Raw genomic sequence first — 16,686 nt, forward strand, 5'->3', positions numbered from 1 at the left:
TCCTAAGCTTTGATCTCCAGTTTAGCATTAAACTGGGAAACAGCTAGCCTGGCTCTCGCTGGAGGAATGTGTTGATTCCCTGTTTCTAGTATTTTTTTCCAAGCCAACCAGCTGCTAGCTGTAGCATTAGATTTATCAGTGGTATTGCTCTTCTCCATTGCTTGTAAAGTGAAGTATTTGGCAAACATTACCTTTTAGTCAAGAGTCACAGAGCCATGTTGTGATAAAATAAAAGTTTTAAATGTTTCAATAAAAACACCAGGTCCAGTAAACATGATGTTTTACCAAATCAGGTGCATTACAATATCTCAGTTAACAAAAGGATAAAACTCCTTGAGGAAATCTACAAATGGCATTATGGACAGATCCACCACATTTGAACAACAAACATCTGGGTACAGAGTCTACAGACATCTACAAAGTGTACCTTACAAGTTGACCCAGTGTGTCAAAACATTGCCATTTAAAAATAGACACTTCATAAATCAAAGAATTAGTAACATGTAAGACTGGATACTTGAAAAGGCAGGTCAACATATATTAACAGTACATGAGCTCAGATTCTTTTAGTTACACATGCTGTCCAGCTTAGCAGCGCTACTCTTCAGTGTCCATGTGCTTTTTAGTTCATTTTAGTCACCAAGAAACAGAAAGGGAAAGATATGACATGGGCTAGAAAACAGTGTTACAAAAGCCAATCCCTTTTAAAGACAGGGGAAAGGCATACCTTGCCATTACCAGCGCATAACTACCAAGGACATCATTACCTTGTCATATTTTAAGTTGACCAGCCAACTTTTAGCCATTACATGAAAGTTAAATTTTCAGCGGGAGAAAAAAATACAGTACTAGTTTAAAAGATAATGTCAGGGAGGGCAGTGGAAGTGAGTCACTGAGTTGTGGGTTTAGTATTCCGCAGGTTCGTCTCCCTCCTCGCTCAACAAACAGGTGCGGATCAGAGCCTCGGTCACTCCGTACGGGTCGCAGTTGGCAGATGGACGGCGGTCCTCGAAGTAGCCCTTCTTCTCCTGGCCGACCATGCGAGGAATGCGGATGCTGGCGCCACGGTTGGCAACGCCTGCGGAGAACTCGTGGATGTTGGAGGTTTCATGGTGGCCGGTGAGACGGCGGGCGTTGTCGAGACCCCCTTTGGGATCATAGGCACGGATGTGATAGCTGTGCCTCTTCCCAAGCTTCTCAATGGATTCTTCAATAGCTCTGAAAGCAGAAATGACAAAATTCCCATCAGAAATTCATTCATGTGAAAAAATGTTTAGATAAGCAGAGCGGTTAAAGTCAACTTTCATGACTCTTTTGACACTCACTTTAATCCACCTTCTTCCCTCATCTCTTTTGTGCTAAAGTTTGTATGGCAGCCAGCACCGTTCCAGTTACCCGGGATGGGCTTGGGGTCAAATGAGGCAACAACGCCAAAGTCTTCACAGACACGGTGCAGGATGAAGCGCGCCACCCAGAGATGATCCCCCATGTTGATGCCTTCACAAGGTCCAACCTGGAACTCCCACTGAACACAAACACAAATTGATTATTATAAATGATGCATTATTAAGTGAATGTTATTCATAAACACATGAGCAAAGGCAAAACGTGGATTAAGCTTTTATCATTTTTACCTGAGCAGGCATCACTTCTGCATTTGTGCCACAGATGTCGACTCCAGCATACAGACAAGCTCTGTAATGGGCTTCCACTACATCTCTGCCATAGGCTTTGTCAGCTCCAACACCACAGTAGTAAGGACCTGTAAATGCATTCATTATTAACAAAACATCCAGACAAATTCATGTTTCTATGCACAAACTCTCCAAACTGGCTGCTTACCTTGTGGTCCAGGGAAACCATTAGATGGCCAGCCAAAAGGATGTCCGTCTGTGCCCAGAATAGTGTACTCCTGCTCCATGCCAAACCAGGGAATTTGATCCTCCACCATCTCCATTATCTTTTTGCATGTGATACGAAGGTTGGTTTCTGCAAGAAATAAATAAACTCGGATTAGGAGACTGACAGTGGTACAGTAAAATAAAGTTTCCCGGATCAAGACCAGTTTTTCCGTTTAAATAGCAAGGCAAGTTATACAAGTAGTCCTTTGGAAGGTAGAAAACAATTACTGATTTGCTTCAGTATTTATTAAATATGATCTTGGCTGAAAAAACAATGACATCTCCAGAATATTAATGCCTAAAAAGGTTAATAAAAGTATCCACAAAAATACTGCAAAACTTTATGTAAATTACTTTTTTAAGATTGCTGATTTAATTGTGGATTTTTACTACACTAGCATCTGTTCGTCATTCTGACAAAGAAGCTGTGTATCATGTTAATGTACATAACCATGAATAAAGCTTTTGCTTAGAAAATAAAAACATTAAAATACATTTATAGTTAGTCCTCTCTCTCTATTTAGGGATTCTTTTAAGTATCCGTCCATTACTTTAAAAAAAAAATGCCTACAGCAGTTTGTATGCACATAATAAATGAGGCATGCATATGCAAATTTGTGTCAAAGCATGCAACTGTGTGCTCCCCCCTCCTAAGGAATGCAATAAAGTCAGCCTAAATCTCTTAGTATTTGAATAGTTTGAGGGCAGACCTATTCAGTTCAGATTACATGCTGGTTTAAGCCAATATATTAAAAATAAAGATATATAAGTCATCTCGATCCAAGTGTACTTTTTGTCTATCCTTATAAAGTAATGTCCCGCACACTTTGTAGTCAGACCAATCAATTAGCTTCTGCTAAAGTTACAGCATCTTTTACTATCAATTTAATTTAATTTGTAGAGGGAACCATCATTTTAAAAGAGTTTATATTTTCTTTACTCTGTTGCAAAATATCCCATTCATTCAAACTTTAGAGACCCTGAGTTTCACTCTTGTTACCTGCAGGTTTGCGGTTGTACTTGAGCACGTCACAGAGCACCAGCTTGTTGGGGTCTTTACGGAATGGATCCCGGAACATGGCAGCAGGCATCAGATACATGTCGCTGTTGGAGCCCTCAGACTGGGAGGTGCTGGAGCCATCGAAGTTCCACTCGGGTAAATCTACAAGAAAAGGCACAGATGAGTTATATTATGAAGGACTTAATCATATGTATTTGTTGACAGTTTATGGAAGATTGAGGGTGTTGCTTACCTTCGATGCTTTTTGGCTCAAAATCCAGAGTCCTGGTTTTGCAGCGGAGCCCCTCTCCTGTTCCATCAATCCATATGTACATGGCCTGGACTTTATCCCCCTGAGGGAGCTCCATGTACTGCTGCTTCACAGTTTTACTCAACGTGGCGCTTGAGGACGTAGCCATCTTATCTCCTTCTATAACACACCTGAGGATAAGAAGAGGAGAGCCGGTGTGAGACCTAGGTGAGCTCTGGATCACATGTTGCGTAACTGGGCGCAGAAAAACAAAAACACCACCATTGTCTCCTCTTCCAGAAAGGAGGAGGGACGAAAAACACACCGAGGATGTAAAAAGAAGCCACATTTCCAGTATTTTCCCCCCTCTCTAGTTTGGAAACAAAGAGAACTTGCCTCCGCATGTCCATGACCATTACGATTGGATTTAATGAGGAAAGCTCACAAAGGATGCCTCGTGGAAAATGTAATTACAAGGCAACAAACACAAATGTACATTCGGCCACAAATGTACATTTACTGTACATCCTGTTGCCAATAGTTATAGTAGTCATGGTTACTATAGTTGGCTGCCACGGTGAGACAACATTACATCATAGGCTCCCTCGTTGGTATCCAGCATCACTTACACTAAAAAACACTAATATAAACATAAGACTTTAACATATACCATCCTAAACTAAATCAAAAGCTGAATCCACTGGAGATAATTAGATACACATGGTTGGTAAGATCAATGTCTTAAAACTGTAACAATGAAAAGTCTGGTAGGCTACACTGAGTAGGCCTACACGCTGAGTTTGAGCACCACAGAGAAAGTAGAACACACAGAGGAAATAAGTTATATTACCTGGAACAACGATGAAATCGAAATAAAAACTAGAGGACTTAGAGGTCCAATGTCTTGTCGTGTGATATCTCGCTAGTGTCTCTCTCATTCTCCGGTATCAAGTGTCGGTGATCCCTGCACATTTATAAGAGCAGGAACTGGTACGTCGTCTATTTCATTGGTTGAGGAGGCGGCAGCGTGTTTACTCCAAGGCTGAGTGAAGGCACATGCAGCCCAGTCATTGGATAGGCTGCACACCGAAACGCTACGCCCTCTAGCAGGAGATCAGCCGCATGCTGCTACTGCAAGTGCATGCTCCTCCACTCACTATTATGTGTGTGCATCCTTATATTTTCATGTAAGAACGATGTAAGGAATTATATTTAAAGTATGAACTATGCTGCGATGGAAAACGTGCTTCACTATTGGAGACAGAATCAACCGCGTGGAACAACATGTAAGAACAACCTCAGAATAAAACATTCAGATAGTTCACGGTGCAAGACGCCACCCTGTGGGGGGAGACAGGTACTGCATGGGAGAACTGGTTTAAATGGGAAAGGTTATGTAATCCCACAAAAGAATATCGTCCGGTACACTCCGGTTTTGTCCTGAATGCACACTTGACCAAATCATGCGTAAACGGGAATAATCCTTAAAATAATCTGTAACAATGCAAAATGGGTTGATTTCTCCTCTGGTTGAAATGAGTGTGATACTTAATTTGGGTCTTTCATGTTCCCAAGCATGCTCTCATGTTCCCATGTTCTCATGCAGTTTGGTTGCAAAATAATGAATGAAAGATTAAGAAGGCTTTTCAATAGTTTTGAAAGGCCTTCTTAATGTATCACACTGAGAGGAAATTGATGAGGAAAACAAATACGCTCCACTGTAAATTAATGTCATTGTTTGTAGCTCAAATGACTATGTTCCTGAATATAAACATCACACTCAGCAGATTTATTAAGCGTTTTAAGGTATTGAGCAATGTTTCCAATGTGTAGACGTCCAGCCTGTGCATTACCTTTAGGATGTAGACAAACTCCAAAAGCCTTGAGGCAGACGGCGGGAACAACTATCTAACGTCACTGCTAATGCTAGGCTAGTAGCATACATTTTTAGCAAGGATTATTTATACATAAAATTGTGTTATATTTTGTCATGGTTGGTTTTAGCCACTGCTTCAATAAGGTACATTTCAACCAAATTCCGTGGTGTAAAGTAACAAAGTAGATTTACTCGAGATTTTGAAGGACTTGTACTTTACTTGAGTATTTACATTTTTGCAACTTGGTTCATCTACCCCACTACAATTCAGAGGTAAATAGTGTACTTTTACTTAACTTCATTTGTTCAATAGCCTACCCTTAGTTATATCGCAGATTTGGATTAATGATGTTACACTTGGAAGCTGTAGTAAATTCACAAGCTACCCTGCAGCATAGTATTCAGACATATATATACAGTCTATGATTCAGACATGCTGCACCTTTACCAGCTTTGATAACACTCTAATGCGTCAATGAATCATATTCATCAAAACATATTATATTGGTCTTTGAGAATATGAGATAGTCATTTCCCACAATTTTTCTGACATTTCAAAGGCTAATATTTAATCAATAATTAAATAATAGTTGGTTTTCCTATATGCATGCTTAGTTACATCATATCAGCTGGCATGGACATTGATGTAGTTGACAAAACTCGGCCCTTTTGGATACCTTCTGGGGCTGCAAAGCAATGTGAAATATTCCCAGGGCCAAAGAGCATGGAGACGTCGCCTCAGGCCTTAATCCTCAAGATGCCAACTGACCTTGTGGCATGAAGCTTGCTTTGAACTGTAAGTAAAGGTGGTGCTGAATTGAGACAAGGATGAACAAGTCTTTAGTTGTAGTTACCCTGGACAATTTGGTGGGAGACAGTGTAGAAAAACTCCTAATGATTGTCGGCTAATGGCCTGACTGCAGGCTAAAATAGCTTCCCCACCTTCTGAGACTGTGGCAGAAGCTGGACATGTATTTGATCCCACTTCTAAAGAAAGAGGATGTCTCCACCAAAGCTTATTACTTATTACTTTTTAGTTTTGTTTTGTTACTTCCCATTGTAAAGCGTCCTTGGGTTTCGTGAAAGGCGCTATATAAATTGAAATTATTATTATTATTATTAAAGCTCTGCAGCAGGCTCTGGAAAACAGGGTTTTTGCAGTGTATGTATGTTGCTTTGAATCATTGTAGGAAGAAATGAACCACAAACATATAGCTTATCAGCCTGCAGCCCTCTGGCAATGTTGTGCCCTGGATTCAAACTAGTGGACAAAGTGTGCCAAGTGAATTCAGCAACAAAATGTTAGTATTCATATTTACAGACTCTCCCATCTATGACACATAATTACATTTTATTGCTTTAGTATCCAGGTCGACTGTGTCCCTTTTAACGTTTCTTGTAATAATGTGCAATACTTCAACTGTGCAATACTTAATTTAGTCTTGCATTTATTCTGTGTTTATACTGACCATTTTAAGTTATATTTTTTTATACGATTCATGCATTTTACATTTTATCATTGATTACGATTTGGATCTGGATTTTCATCTTGTTTCATTTATATTCTGCCTTATTGATTTTTAGTGTTACATATTGTTGTTGTTGTTGTTGTTGTACATTATACATCATAAAAATGATCATGAACAACCTTCTGATATTGTTTTGTCTTGCAGTTCAGTGGATGGACAGCACCACCTGATGGACTCAGACCTCCAGAGCAGCAGATGAAGAGGAGGAAGAGGAGGAGGAGGAGGAGGAGGAGGAGGAGGAGGAGGAGGAGGAGGAGGAGGAGGAGGAGGAGGCACTGTATCATGATTGCTGTGGCAATAACAACAACACCAACAGACTTCTATCTACTCTGGAGGACCTAAGGAGTCAAGACCAAAGTAAGACCAAAACGATAAAGAACTGAGGCTTCAGCTTTCATTTGAAAACATATTTTGGGGGAAAATACTGATGTTTATTTTTCATTAAGTTTTTCCAAAGCAGTATATCTGGAGTCAGTCATGGTATTGATAAGTATAATTTTCAAATATGTATAAATACCACATAGTACACATATGAAACAAAGATTTTTTTAATGAAAATGTTCCTCAAACTGCGTAGGGCTTTTTACCACATCTCAGAGTTGTGAGAGTTTGCTCAGTTATCATGGAGATGGATAGATGCTGAAACCAAAACGTGTTCAGATATCAAGAAATTGCCATAGTAGCTGCAACTTGCATTAAAAAAAGAGTAATCTAAGAATTACATTTAATACAAGATTAATAAAATGAAATATGTATATAAACAAAAGTAAGAATATGCAATACATATATACTTATATATCGCTATCCATGGCAGACAAAGAGCAATAGAAACTAAAGAATGGTAGTAAAATATGAGGATAGGAACTTCCGAAAAAGAGGGGTTGGGTTCTGTTTTTTTATTTTGATAAATCCTGGGTTATTTTTCAAAGAATGGTATAGTCTTTACATTTATTACCAGAGATTTATCTGGTAATTTTTTTCACCCGTCCACTGTAACATTTTATTTTAAGGTAAAATCTAATTATACATTGACATTTGTGCTCCACAGTCCAAAATAGTGAAACACAGTCCCTGACATCAATCTTGTATCTGGGCTATTTTTCGCAAGATAATCAACTAATACTAATAAGGACACATACTCACAGATTATTTGATGCCAATGTTTTGTCTGACTGACATATCGTTGGCGATCTCTAACAAATGACATTATTTTTTACAAGGCTAAGACCTTCACTTTGTCTGCATCAGGAAGCAGAACTACTGTCAATACAACTAGCTCAAACTAAATAATATAACAAAAAGACTAAAGGGTATCCTACGATTCATACGAGGAGGAGGCGTGTGGTGTAGTGGGTTGTGCATTGGTGTTCGGATCAGGGGGTCACACAGGTTCAAACCCCACTGCAGTCAGCATGCCGTTGTGTCCCTGGGCAAGACACTTCACCCCAAATTGCTCCTGTGGGGATTGCCCACAGTATTGAGTATGTAAGTCGCTTAGGATAAAAGCGTCTAACAAGTGACATGTAATGTAATAATACAAACTTAATAAAATACATAGTTATTGGTTTCCCCAACATTTAGTAATTGCAATTATTTAGAGAACTTATTGTTTGAATAGTGGTAGCTTACATAAATATGACATTTACAGGATGATTTGTTTTTTACTGTATGTAACCAGGCCATCATTATTATAAATCTGAGACACTTATCATTATATTTTTGAATTCTGAAATACATCTGAAAGTCAGGGTTATTTTGTGTACAGTGCTGTAGACATTTAGACCAGGATAAATCAGTGCATAGTGTCGACTTGCTGATACTGTGGGAATCTGATGTGACTGTCGGTTAATGTCTTATCACTTTAATATGATGACACTTGTCATGTCATAATACAACTAACAAGTGTAATACAAGTGACTAGAAGAAGTTTTACTGTGTGTACATCTCATGAATGTGTCCCACATCTCTCTTTATCATACTTATTATCCCAAAGCAGATAAACAAATGAGCGACTTCATAAGAGAGAGACTTTCTACCAGGTCAGGGAGCACAAACATCTCTTTTGACGCATAGAATGACGCAGAAGGCTACTTTTTAGCGGCGCCTAATACACACTATAACAGACACTTTTTTCACCAGTTTTGTGCATTTGAAGACAAAGCTCACAATATACAGAGTTAAAGATGAATTGAACTGATAGCATTGTTTAGATATTCCATGGCAATTGCCTAAATATCATAAGCATACCTTTTTTGGCAACAATAATTTTTTATTGAAAATCTGATATTTTTAAAGGATCTCATCTTACTTTTAATCAATGTCCCAAAAACACACTAATTATTTTAGTGCTTTTTACCTATGGATGCAGTGCTGCAATCCACCTGTTTAGTATCAGACTTGATGACGCAGAACAGGTATTGACTGTGATGCAACCCATCCACATTATTTACAGTTTCTTTATTAAATGAGTTTACAATTTGGAACAAGATAAAAAACTGACATCACATTGTTTCATTATTATTATATTTTATTATACTGCTAGACCTCCTAAAGTGAGATATTAAAATCTGTATTTAGAGTTTGAATGCTCATTTAGAAAAAACAATCAATTGAAAGCTTTATTAAATGACAAAGAAATGCAGTGCAATATACAAAATTGGTAGTTAATTGACTGATAGATAAAATGAAACACTAGTTTATTTTGTGTGAGAAGTACCTGTTGTTTTAATAGTTTTAGCAGATCCACTTGTTGGGTGCTGTGATGGTCATCATCTAAGTGTTCAACAAAAATACTGCATTCTTAATATGTTGTGAAATCAGACACTCGCTAATAGTAAAGATCATTTTTACTTCAGAGCTATTAATAGAGGATACACATGACAAAGATTAAAACATGCCTGTCAACAAAGCTCTCATTGTTTTGGAGAATCACTTGATGTTCCAGCAGAGGGCAGCAGCTACCAATTTAGGACTTATGGTTTATTTTAATCAACCATTGAGGTACTGAAGTGGTATTTTCCCCTTTAACCTGTAAATGTTTCTTTAACGGATTTAGGGTAATTCATTGATTATAAAGGTGATATTAAACTTCACTTTGATAAGTACTATTACATGTCTTATCTTGTGTGATTAAATGCTAACTGGTTTGTCAGGCTCTAATCGAGGGTCTCCATAGATGAAACTAAAGAGAGGGCAGGGTGCAGGGGGGCTATTTTTAGCAGTGATATCAATATAATGTGTTGGAAAGATTGTTGCAGTCTGAGGTACAAACAAAGGATGATGTTCACCTTGACTTTTCCAATGGAGCTGTGTTCTTTGATTGCAAATTCTCAGCAAATGGATTTTAAGTAAAACTCATGTTCTCTACAGACTTTGAAACTGATTTGCAGCTCGTCACTCAGCACAGGTTGATGAATAACCGCGCCAAGCCTCATATGCCTTCACCCCGCTCAACCTTATAACAGTTAGGCTCTAACCCCTACGATCCCTTGCTGTCATTAATCATCATGTTCTCTAATAAACCACAAGACAACACTCTACCTTAAAAATTAATAAGGCCGACAACATACTTGTCGCTATTTCAATGCCCAGCATGTCCTCTGTGACTCATCGGTTCAGCTCTAAATCAGGCCAGGAGGAGCCTCGAGGGATTGTGTTCCTCTATAGCTCCTTCAAAACACTTTATATGGAGCATCAATAACCAAACACTTTGCAATAACACTTATTGGCACGGCAGCATGAAATACTATTGATTGTTCAAATGAAAATCAGCAGGAGTCTGGGCTGCAGCTGGGATTTTTGCCTTTTGCCTGTTTTTTGTATGAATTCTATCTCCGGTGTCTGCGAGGATGAAGGCAGAGCGGCGTGAGGCATCATGGGTTATATTTAATCCAGCCTTGCTCTTCTTTGGGATAATAACTTTTTTGCTCCATTCCAGGACTTGTCTGTCATCTTGACATGGCAATATCTCCCAACTCCACTGTTTCATAGTCAGTTTCATTTACTTCCAAATACCATTTCACACCCTGCTGGCTTTAACTAGGTATTATACAGCATGTGGGGAGAGTGCTGAAGATTGAATCGTGACAGAGACAACAACATTTCTGGTGAAAAATAAGTGAATATTGTAAGTGGCAGACTATATAAAACGATTTTTGGGTCCATTTTCTTGGCAGGAATTTGTGTGTTTGTCATCCTCGTCTCTCATATTCCTGATAAAATGTGCTGCCTTTTTATTTAGTTTTTCTTCTTTAAATTAAAACACAGAACTCATGATACTGTGAAACAACCTTATAAAAAGCAATGGTAGTATACAGTAATGCTATATTATAGTAGCTGATATCCCAAGAAAATGTACATTAATAATATTGGCAAGATTTATTATTGCTTTTAACTTATTTATTTAACAACTGCTTGATTTTTTATGGTTTTTGTGTGTTTTTGCTGGCTTGTCAGTCACCACAGACATTAGTTATTGTGATTGCTAGTATCCTGGTGGTTCTTTTGATGAACTAAAGTAGCAGCACTCTTTTGTTTTACTGCTCAGAATATTGTGGGTTTTATAAACATTGTGAGCATACAACAGCCTCTCTGTGAAAATCTACAGTCCCCCTTTTTAATGTGTGCTTAAGCTGACCCTGTTCTCTCATATTTAAGAAGTACAAGATCCAAAAATTCCACTTGTTTTTTCGTCAAACTGAACGACAACACTAGATTTGCACTCAGAGCGCAGACCTTTCCCAAGGCCAATGGTGCATTAACGTTCTCCTAGGATAGCCCGTTATCCTGAGTTGGAAAGATTTTGCTGTACATGTGGTTCAAGACTTGATGTGGAAACAAGGTGAACACCATAAAGTAGATATGTTGTGGTCAATGGCTCAAAGCAACACGTTAATATCCGTTTCCATGTCGTTGTTCCGACCGTAGATAATGTACACATGAATTATCTTTCGGTGAGGAACTCATTTTTGGGGTTTTTCCCAAACGACACGAATGCACCAAAATATAGCAACGTTAATGAAAGTGAAACATAATTTATTCAACCTCCCTGTTATTTTTAACCGCTCCAAAATGTAATGGTCTCTTCCTTTGACCAAAAAACAACCTACCATCCAGTTTCATGAAAATTGAGTTTGTAGTTTTCCTGTAATCCTGCTGACAGACATGCAAACTGAGTTCAAAACCTAACCTCCTTGACTGAGGTAAAAATGGCACTTGCTTTGTGTCTCACAGATAAACTCACGCCCCAACAAAATCACGATGAATGTGAATTATTTCCACAGATGTTATTGCATAATTTACCTTGCACAACAATGATTTTAAGAGACAGGAATAGTTAAGCATTTATTCTTCTCCAGTAATCGTCCTGCTAACGCCCACGGGGGCTCCATGTGGAGAGATTGCCCGCGGATGTGTGTGCTGTGGTGCCAGTAGGTGGTCCTGCCCATGGCTTGGTGGGTGAACATGGTGTAGTCCCTGCTGCCACTGCCGCTGACATATCAGAGCTGTTTATTAAGAGGATGACAACTCTATCAAGCCCCATAAGCGGGCCCTCGTGCACAGGAGTTCTTTTGTTACTTTCGGGGAGGGTGTCATCAATCTTGCTGCCATGCTACTCTCTTGAGCTGTTGATGGCAAACACGATTCCTCCCTTTCTGCCTGGCCTCTCCCGCCTCACAGTCTGGAATCAGGCGTGGTGAAGGGGATCGGGGAGATAGGAGGACTTTCCCCGAGAGTGCCTTTTCTTGACAGGCGACAGAGCGGACCGTTTGGACACCAGGGGTGGATATATGGGACCATGTAATGAAAAGACGTTGACAGGACCTGCTTGCTCTGTAATGAAGGTTCTCTGGAGCTGTGAATGGATACACACATCTTTCACGCTTTTGTCTCCCTGCCTTTCCCACAGAATCCATCTCATCCATTTTAACCAAAAAAAAAAGATGGTGTAAGAGAAGCATCCCAGACAACAGCTCACAGTGTTAAACATTAACATGCAACAACGTGGTGTGAATTTTTAATGAAACAACAACTTAGTTGATTTACACCTACAGTTTGGAGCCTAATCTATTCCGCATCAGCCCATGGAGGTGCAGTTGAATGCTCAGCCTCTCTTCTCTCTCTCTGTCAGTGCTACTCAAGACTCAGTGCAGCTCACAGAGATGGACTATGATGTATGTACTCCACTTTAGCGTTGGCTGAGGTCACAGACTCCATAAATGTCTTAGACAAGTCTGATATTTTAATCTCTTTTTAGTGAGGGGATGTTGGGCCTTTGCCCAATCAATACACAGGGCAATAGCCTTGCCAAGATATCTCATGGTTGTTTTTCATTGTTCTGTCTGGAAGCTGAAATGTCAAGCAGAGTAGCACTGCTCAGACTGAACCTGAAATACGGCTGTCTGGTGTCAAAAACATTATTCTTTATAGTCTAGAAGTTTCTGACAATTATGAATGCTGCAATCACAGTTTGAAGATGACTCCTATCTGAGGAAGAGGAGCAGACTGACATCTGAAATTTCCTTTTTGTTCTCAAATCAAGTCAAATCTGTTTAATTTATCAGTCAACAATAGCCCGAAAAGCTACAGTGTATAGAGCGGGGGAGCAGTGCTGCTGCCTTTGTAAGCACACACAGCCAAAAATATCAAGACTCTCTCACATTAACATTGCTAATTTGTTTGCCAATGGTCTCCAAGGCGCTGAATAATTGGCTGTGAGATATTGTTTGTTCAGGTGTTCCGCATAATTGAATTCTGTATTGAAAGTACCGTGGACGAATGTTGGAAGAATACTGAAAAGAAACATGTACTTTGTGATACATTTTCTTTGAAATGGAGCTATTGTGTAGATTAATTCTCATCCCAATAGTGACTAGTGATGATTGCAGCACATTAATTATCTGGCTAATGTAAAAAGCACACACGTTTTGAATGTTAAAACAAGTCGTGTTCACCCGTTTCCAATTAATGTCCTGTTGTTGAATTTCTCTTTGTGGACCATTTTAGAGATTATATGGTTTCTTTGCACATTATGACCTTTTGAAACTCACTGATTGATTTCATGCATCCATTATTCCGCTGTAACGCTGCTTTTTTCAGGGCTCTGCTTTGAGCTGCGTGCTGATAAGGCCTCTAATGTGTGTTGCTGTGTAGCCCAGCTCATAGGAACATGTGGAAGTCATATAGCGTCCAGCTGGACACATGTGTTGACAGAGCCGGATGATGTATTTGATCATAGTTAGTTGTGTGGAGGGTCTTGCTTGGGTTTGATTCAGCTTCCCGACGCTGACCTAATGCCTCAGCTCAATCAGTCACATTGTCCTCCCCTTGACTCCTCACCCCGTGATCCTTTCCTCCCACCCTGGAGGACTCAAGAAAAACAACCCAAGTGCTTAAGACCCTCCCTTTACTCAAACCCCTGTCTACAAGGAAATAAATTAGATATGAAATCAATGCTAGGTCCTCAGGTTGTTTTCACAAAGCACTCTGGTCTCCTGGCAGCAACGTAACACACCTTTTTCTCTTAATAATACATCTTGTCAGTCTTGATGAATAACCTAATCAACAAGTTAAAATGTGCATATTATGTGATTTGGGTTATTAACCAGTGAAGGTTTTTCAACAGATTTCAGAAAGCCAACAGGGCATCTTTCTTTCAGCATATTTCAGCCATTTTCTTTTCTTCTTTCATTATAGATGAACTAGACTTTACTTGAATCACATCTTATTTGCAGAATAAAAGTAAATTAGTTTCAACAAGTGCTAGCACCACCTGTTGCACCATAGAAGTAGTATAACAAAAGCTTAACAAAAGTGCATAGCGCATCAGACACATATTCAACTGTTTCACTCTAATGCTTCCAAGTTGTATTGTAAGTCAACCAAATCGTTCTCTGTGTTTTCTCAGAGCTTAGAAACTACCAGCAAGACTTTACCATCCCTGCCAACTGGAGGTTTACTTGAACAATTTGGCAAACTCTAACTCCAAAAAGTTACTTTTCATTAAGAAATGACCAAGATATATTTTTATATGTATTATATTATAATTTATTCCTAATACGGCTCAACCACAAGGGGTCTCTCTCTTACTGCAACCGCTAAACTTTTGTAAATCTCGATGGCACGAATATGCAAATGAGCGTTTGATTTCATCTGGCGCCTTTTAGAGCTAGTGCTAGCTACTTTGATTGGAAAATAAATGGAAATGCTTCACTGAACACACATAGAACGGACTTTGTTTTTTATTGTTATTTAGGTTGTTTTACCAACCGCCCAAATCTCCAATGACTCTGTGGGTAATATAGGCATCATGTTTTGACAAGATAGAATAAAGCCTGCAGAAAAGATGATATCTCTGTTTTTGCTACAATTTTTTTTATCCTTTTTAAAAAATAAGTAAAACTGTCCATCATGAGTCTGACAGTGATCTAACACGACACCTAAAGTTTGGAAAAGTACAAAGGACTTTGTGGTTGCCTTGTTTTAAAAAAAAAAAATTCAGTGCCGAGTATTTTTCAGGGCTCTTCATTGTGTATATTTAGTTTCCACATCTGTGTCATCTGGTTACTTCAGTGTTATTAGAGCTCTTCTCATGCTTCTGTTTAACAGCCCAATATTGTGTGTGTGTGTGTGTGTGTGTGTGTGTGTGTGTGTGTGTGTTCGACTCTCCGGTCTGATAATCAGTGACAGAGATGTTATAGGAGTGTGACAGAGTTCTATTTGCCATAACTGACATCTTCATCCGATCACTTTCCTTGTTTTTTTTTGCAACTTACCAAGTGCTGGCATCTGTGGTGTTTCCAGGTGGATACACTGCAGTGGAGTGGGAATTCAGAGGATTCAGACAAGGCCACAGCAGCTCAGGCAGGTGGAGAGGAGGAAGAGCTATGCACAACAGCAGCACAGGAAGAGAGGAGAGGGAAGGAAAGCGAAAGAGAAACTGACTTACTTCTCGTAGTACACTTGAAGTGTTTAGCAGACATGCTGTCAGATTCAGAGGGCAGAGGGGATGATTGTATCGACTGGTTTTATTCGCTAGTCGTAAGTGAAAAAATAGACAGAAAGCAGGCTCGAACAGAAAACTCTTGTGATGCAGAAAAGCACTATTTATCACCACATGCAGTTTGTGCTGAATGAAAACTAAATCAAAACAGGAAACTCCAATTTCCACAATGCCCTCTCTATAAATTCCAGCGTTTTGCTACCTCAGCTTACTTGTCCAATTTATTCTGGCCCACTCCGCTTTTGAATTTCATTTACACTTGGAATCATCATCTAAAGGCAAAACCTCAGTTCCTTTTATTTGTAAATACTTTATGAGTTATGGATATCATGATTGGCATTTCTAGACTAAGGCATCGAGTACTCGACTGTAGCACACAAATTATAATATTTTCTTCCAGCATGGAATCTGCAGACAGGGCAAAAAACCCAACATACAACTGTTCAGGTGCAAATGTGTCAGCATCAAGAACATTACACTAATATAAATGACACCCATTTAAATAGACAATTAACATGGTTTACTTTGGTTTGTGAGAATAGTAGGTTTTGTAATTCAGTGATTTGAATTTATATTTAAATTGACAGCCAAGTGACCAAAACAGGTAAACTGTTCTTTGTGTTTATGTATGCACACTCATTTTCTTTACTAAAGCTTTGATCATTTCTCTCATCTCACTCACTTCACACTCAGTTGTACTTTCACAATTTACATGCAAAATTTGAAACGTAGTCTATGTCACACATTGAACTTTATTGTAGTTCTAACAAACTGAGAGCAGACATGAGACATACATCATTAATAAACAAACACAGCTTCTGTTAACAGATTGATAGTGCAGCCCTTTCTCACTGTCCAATGAAAGCCAGGATTTTCCAAAGTGTCAACTTAAGAAAACAGGCTTGTTTTAAACATTTTGACAGAGTACTTCTTTAGCTATTTTATGGGATTCAAGGTTTAGCCTGAGAACATTTAGAATTTAAAACGTCTACACTTCACTACGCCTCCATTGCAAACACTTAATTTACTTCATGTGAAGTAGTCGTACCCTTTTTTCTTGTTTTAAGTTTATCTCTTGAGTGCGTTTCTAATCCTTACATTTATCAAGAATGAAATAACAAAAATAAGA

The 16,686-nt window shown here is 38.9% G+C and overlaps 1 protein-coding gene across 1 annotated transcript; it reads right to left on the bottom strand.

Annotated features, from left to right (window-relative positions):
• Positions 1–218: 218 nt before the first annotated feature.
• Positions 219–4,305, bottom strand: glula (glutamate-ammonia ligase (glutamine synthase) a). The gene is made up of 7 exons (XM_034234513.1): positions 4,002–4,305; positions 3,155–3,342; positions 2,902–3,063; positions 1,843–1,989; positions 1,635–1,762; positions 1,326–1,525; positions 219–1,218 (listed from the first exon to the last, which is right to left on the bottom strand). The coding sequence occupies exons 2-7, from the start codon at positions 3,318–3,320 to the stop codon at positions 906–908; spliced, it is 1,116 nt and encodes a 371-aa protein (XP_034090404.1). The 5' UTR covers positions 3,321–3,342; positions 4,002–4,305; the 3' UTR covers positions 219–905.
• Between the last annotated feature and the right edge of the window lie 12,381 nt (positions 4,306–16,686).

This window comes from Gymnodraco acuticeps, unplaced genomic scaffold (assembly GCF_902827175.1).
Source record: "Gymnodraco acuticeps unplaced genomic scaffold, fGymAcu1.1, whole genome shotgun sequence".
NCBI classification, from domain to species: domain Eukaryota; kingdom Metazoa; phylum Chordata; class Actinopteri; order Perciformes; family Bathydraconidae; genus Gymnodraco; species Gymnodraco acuticeps.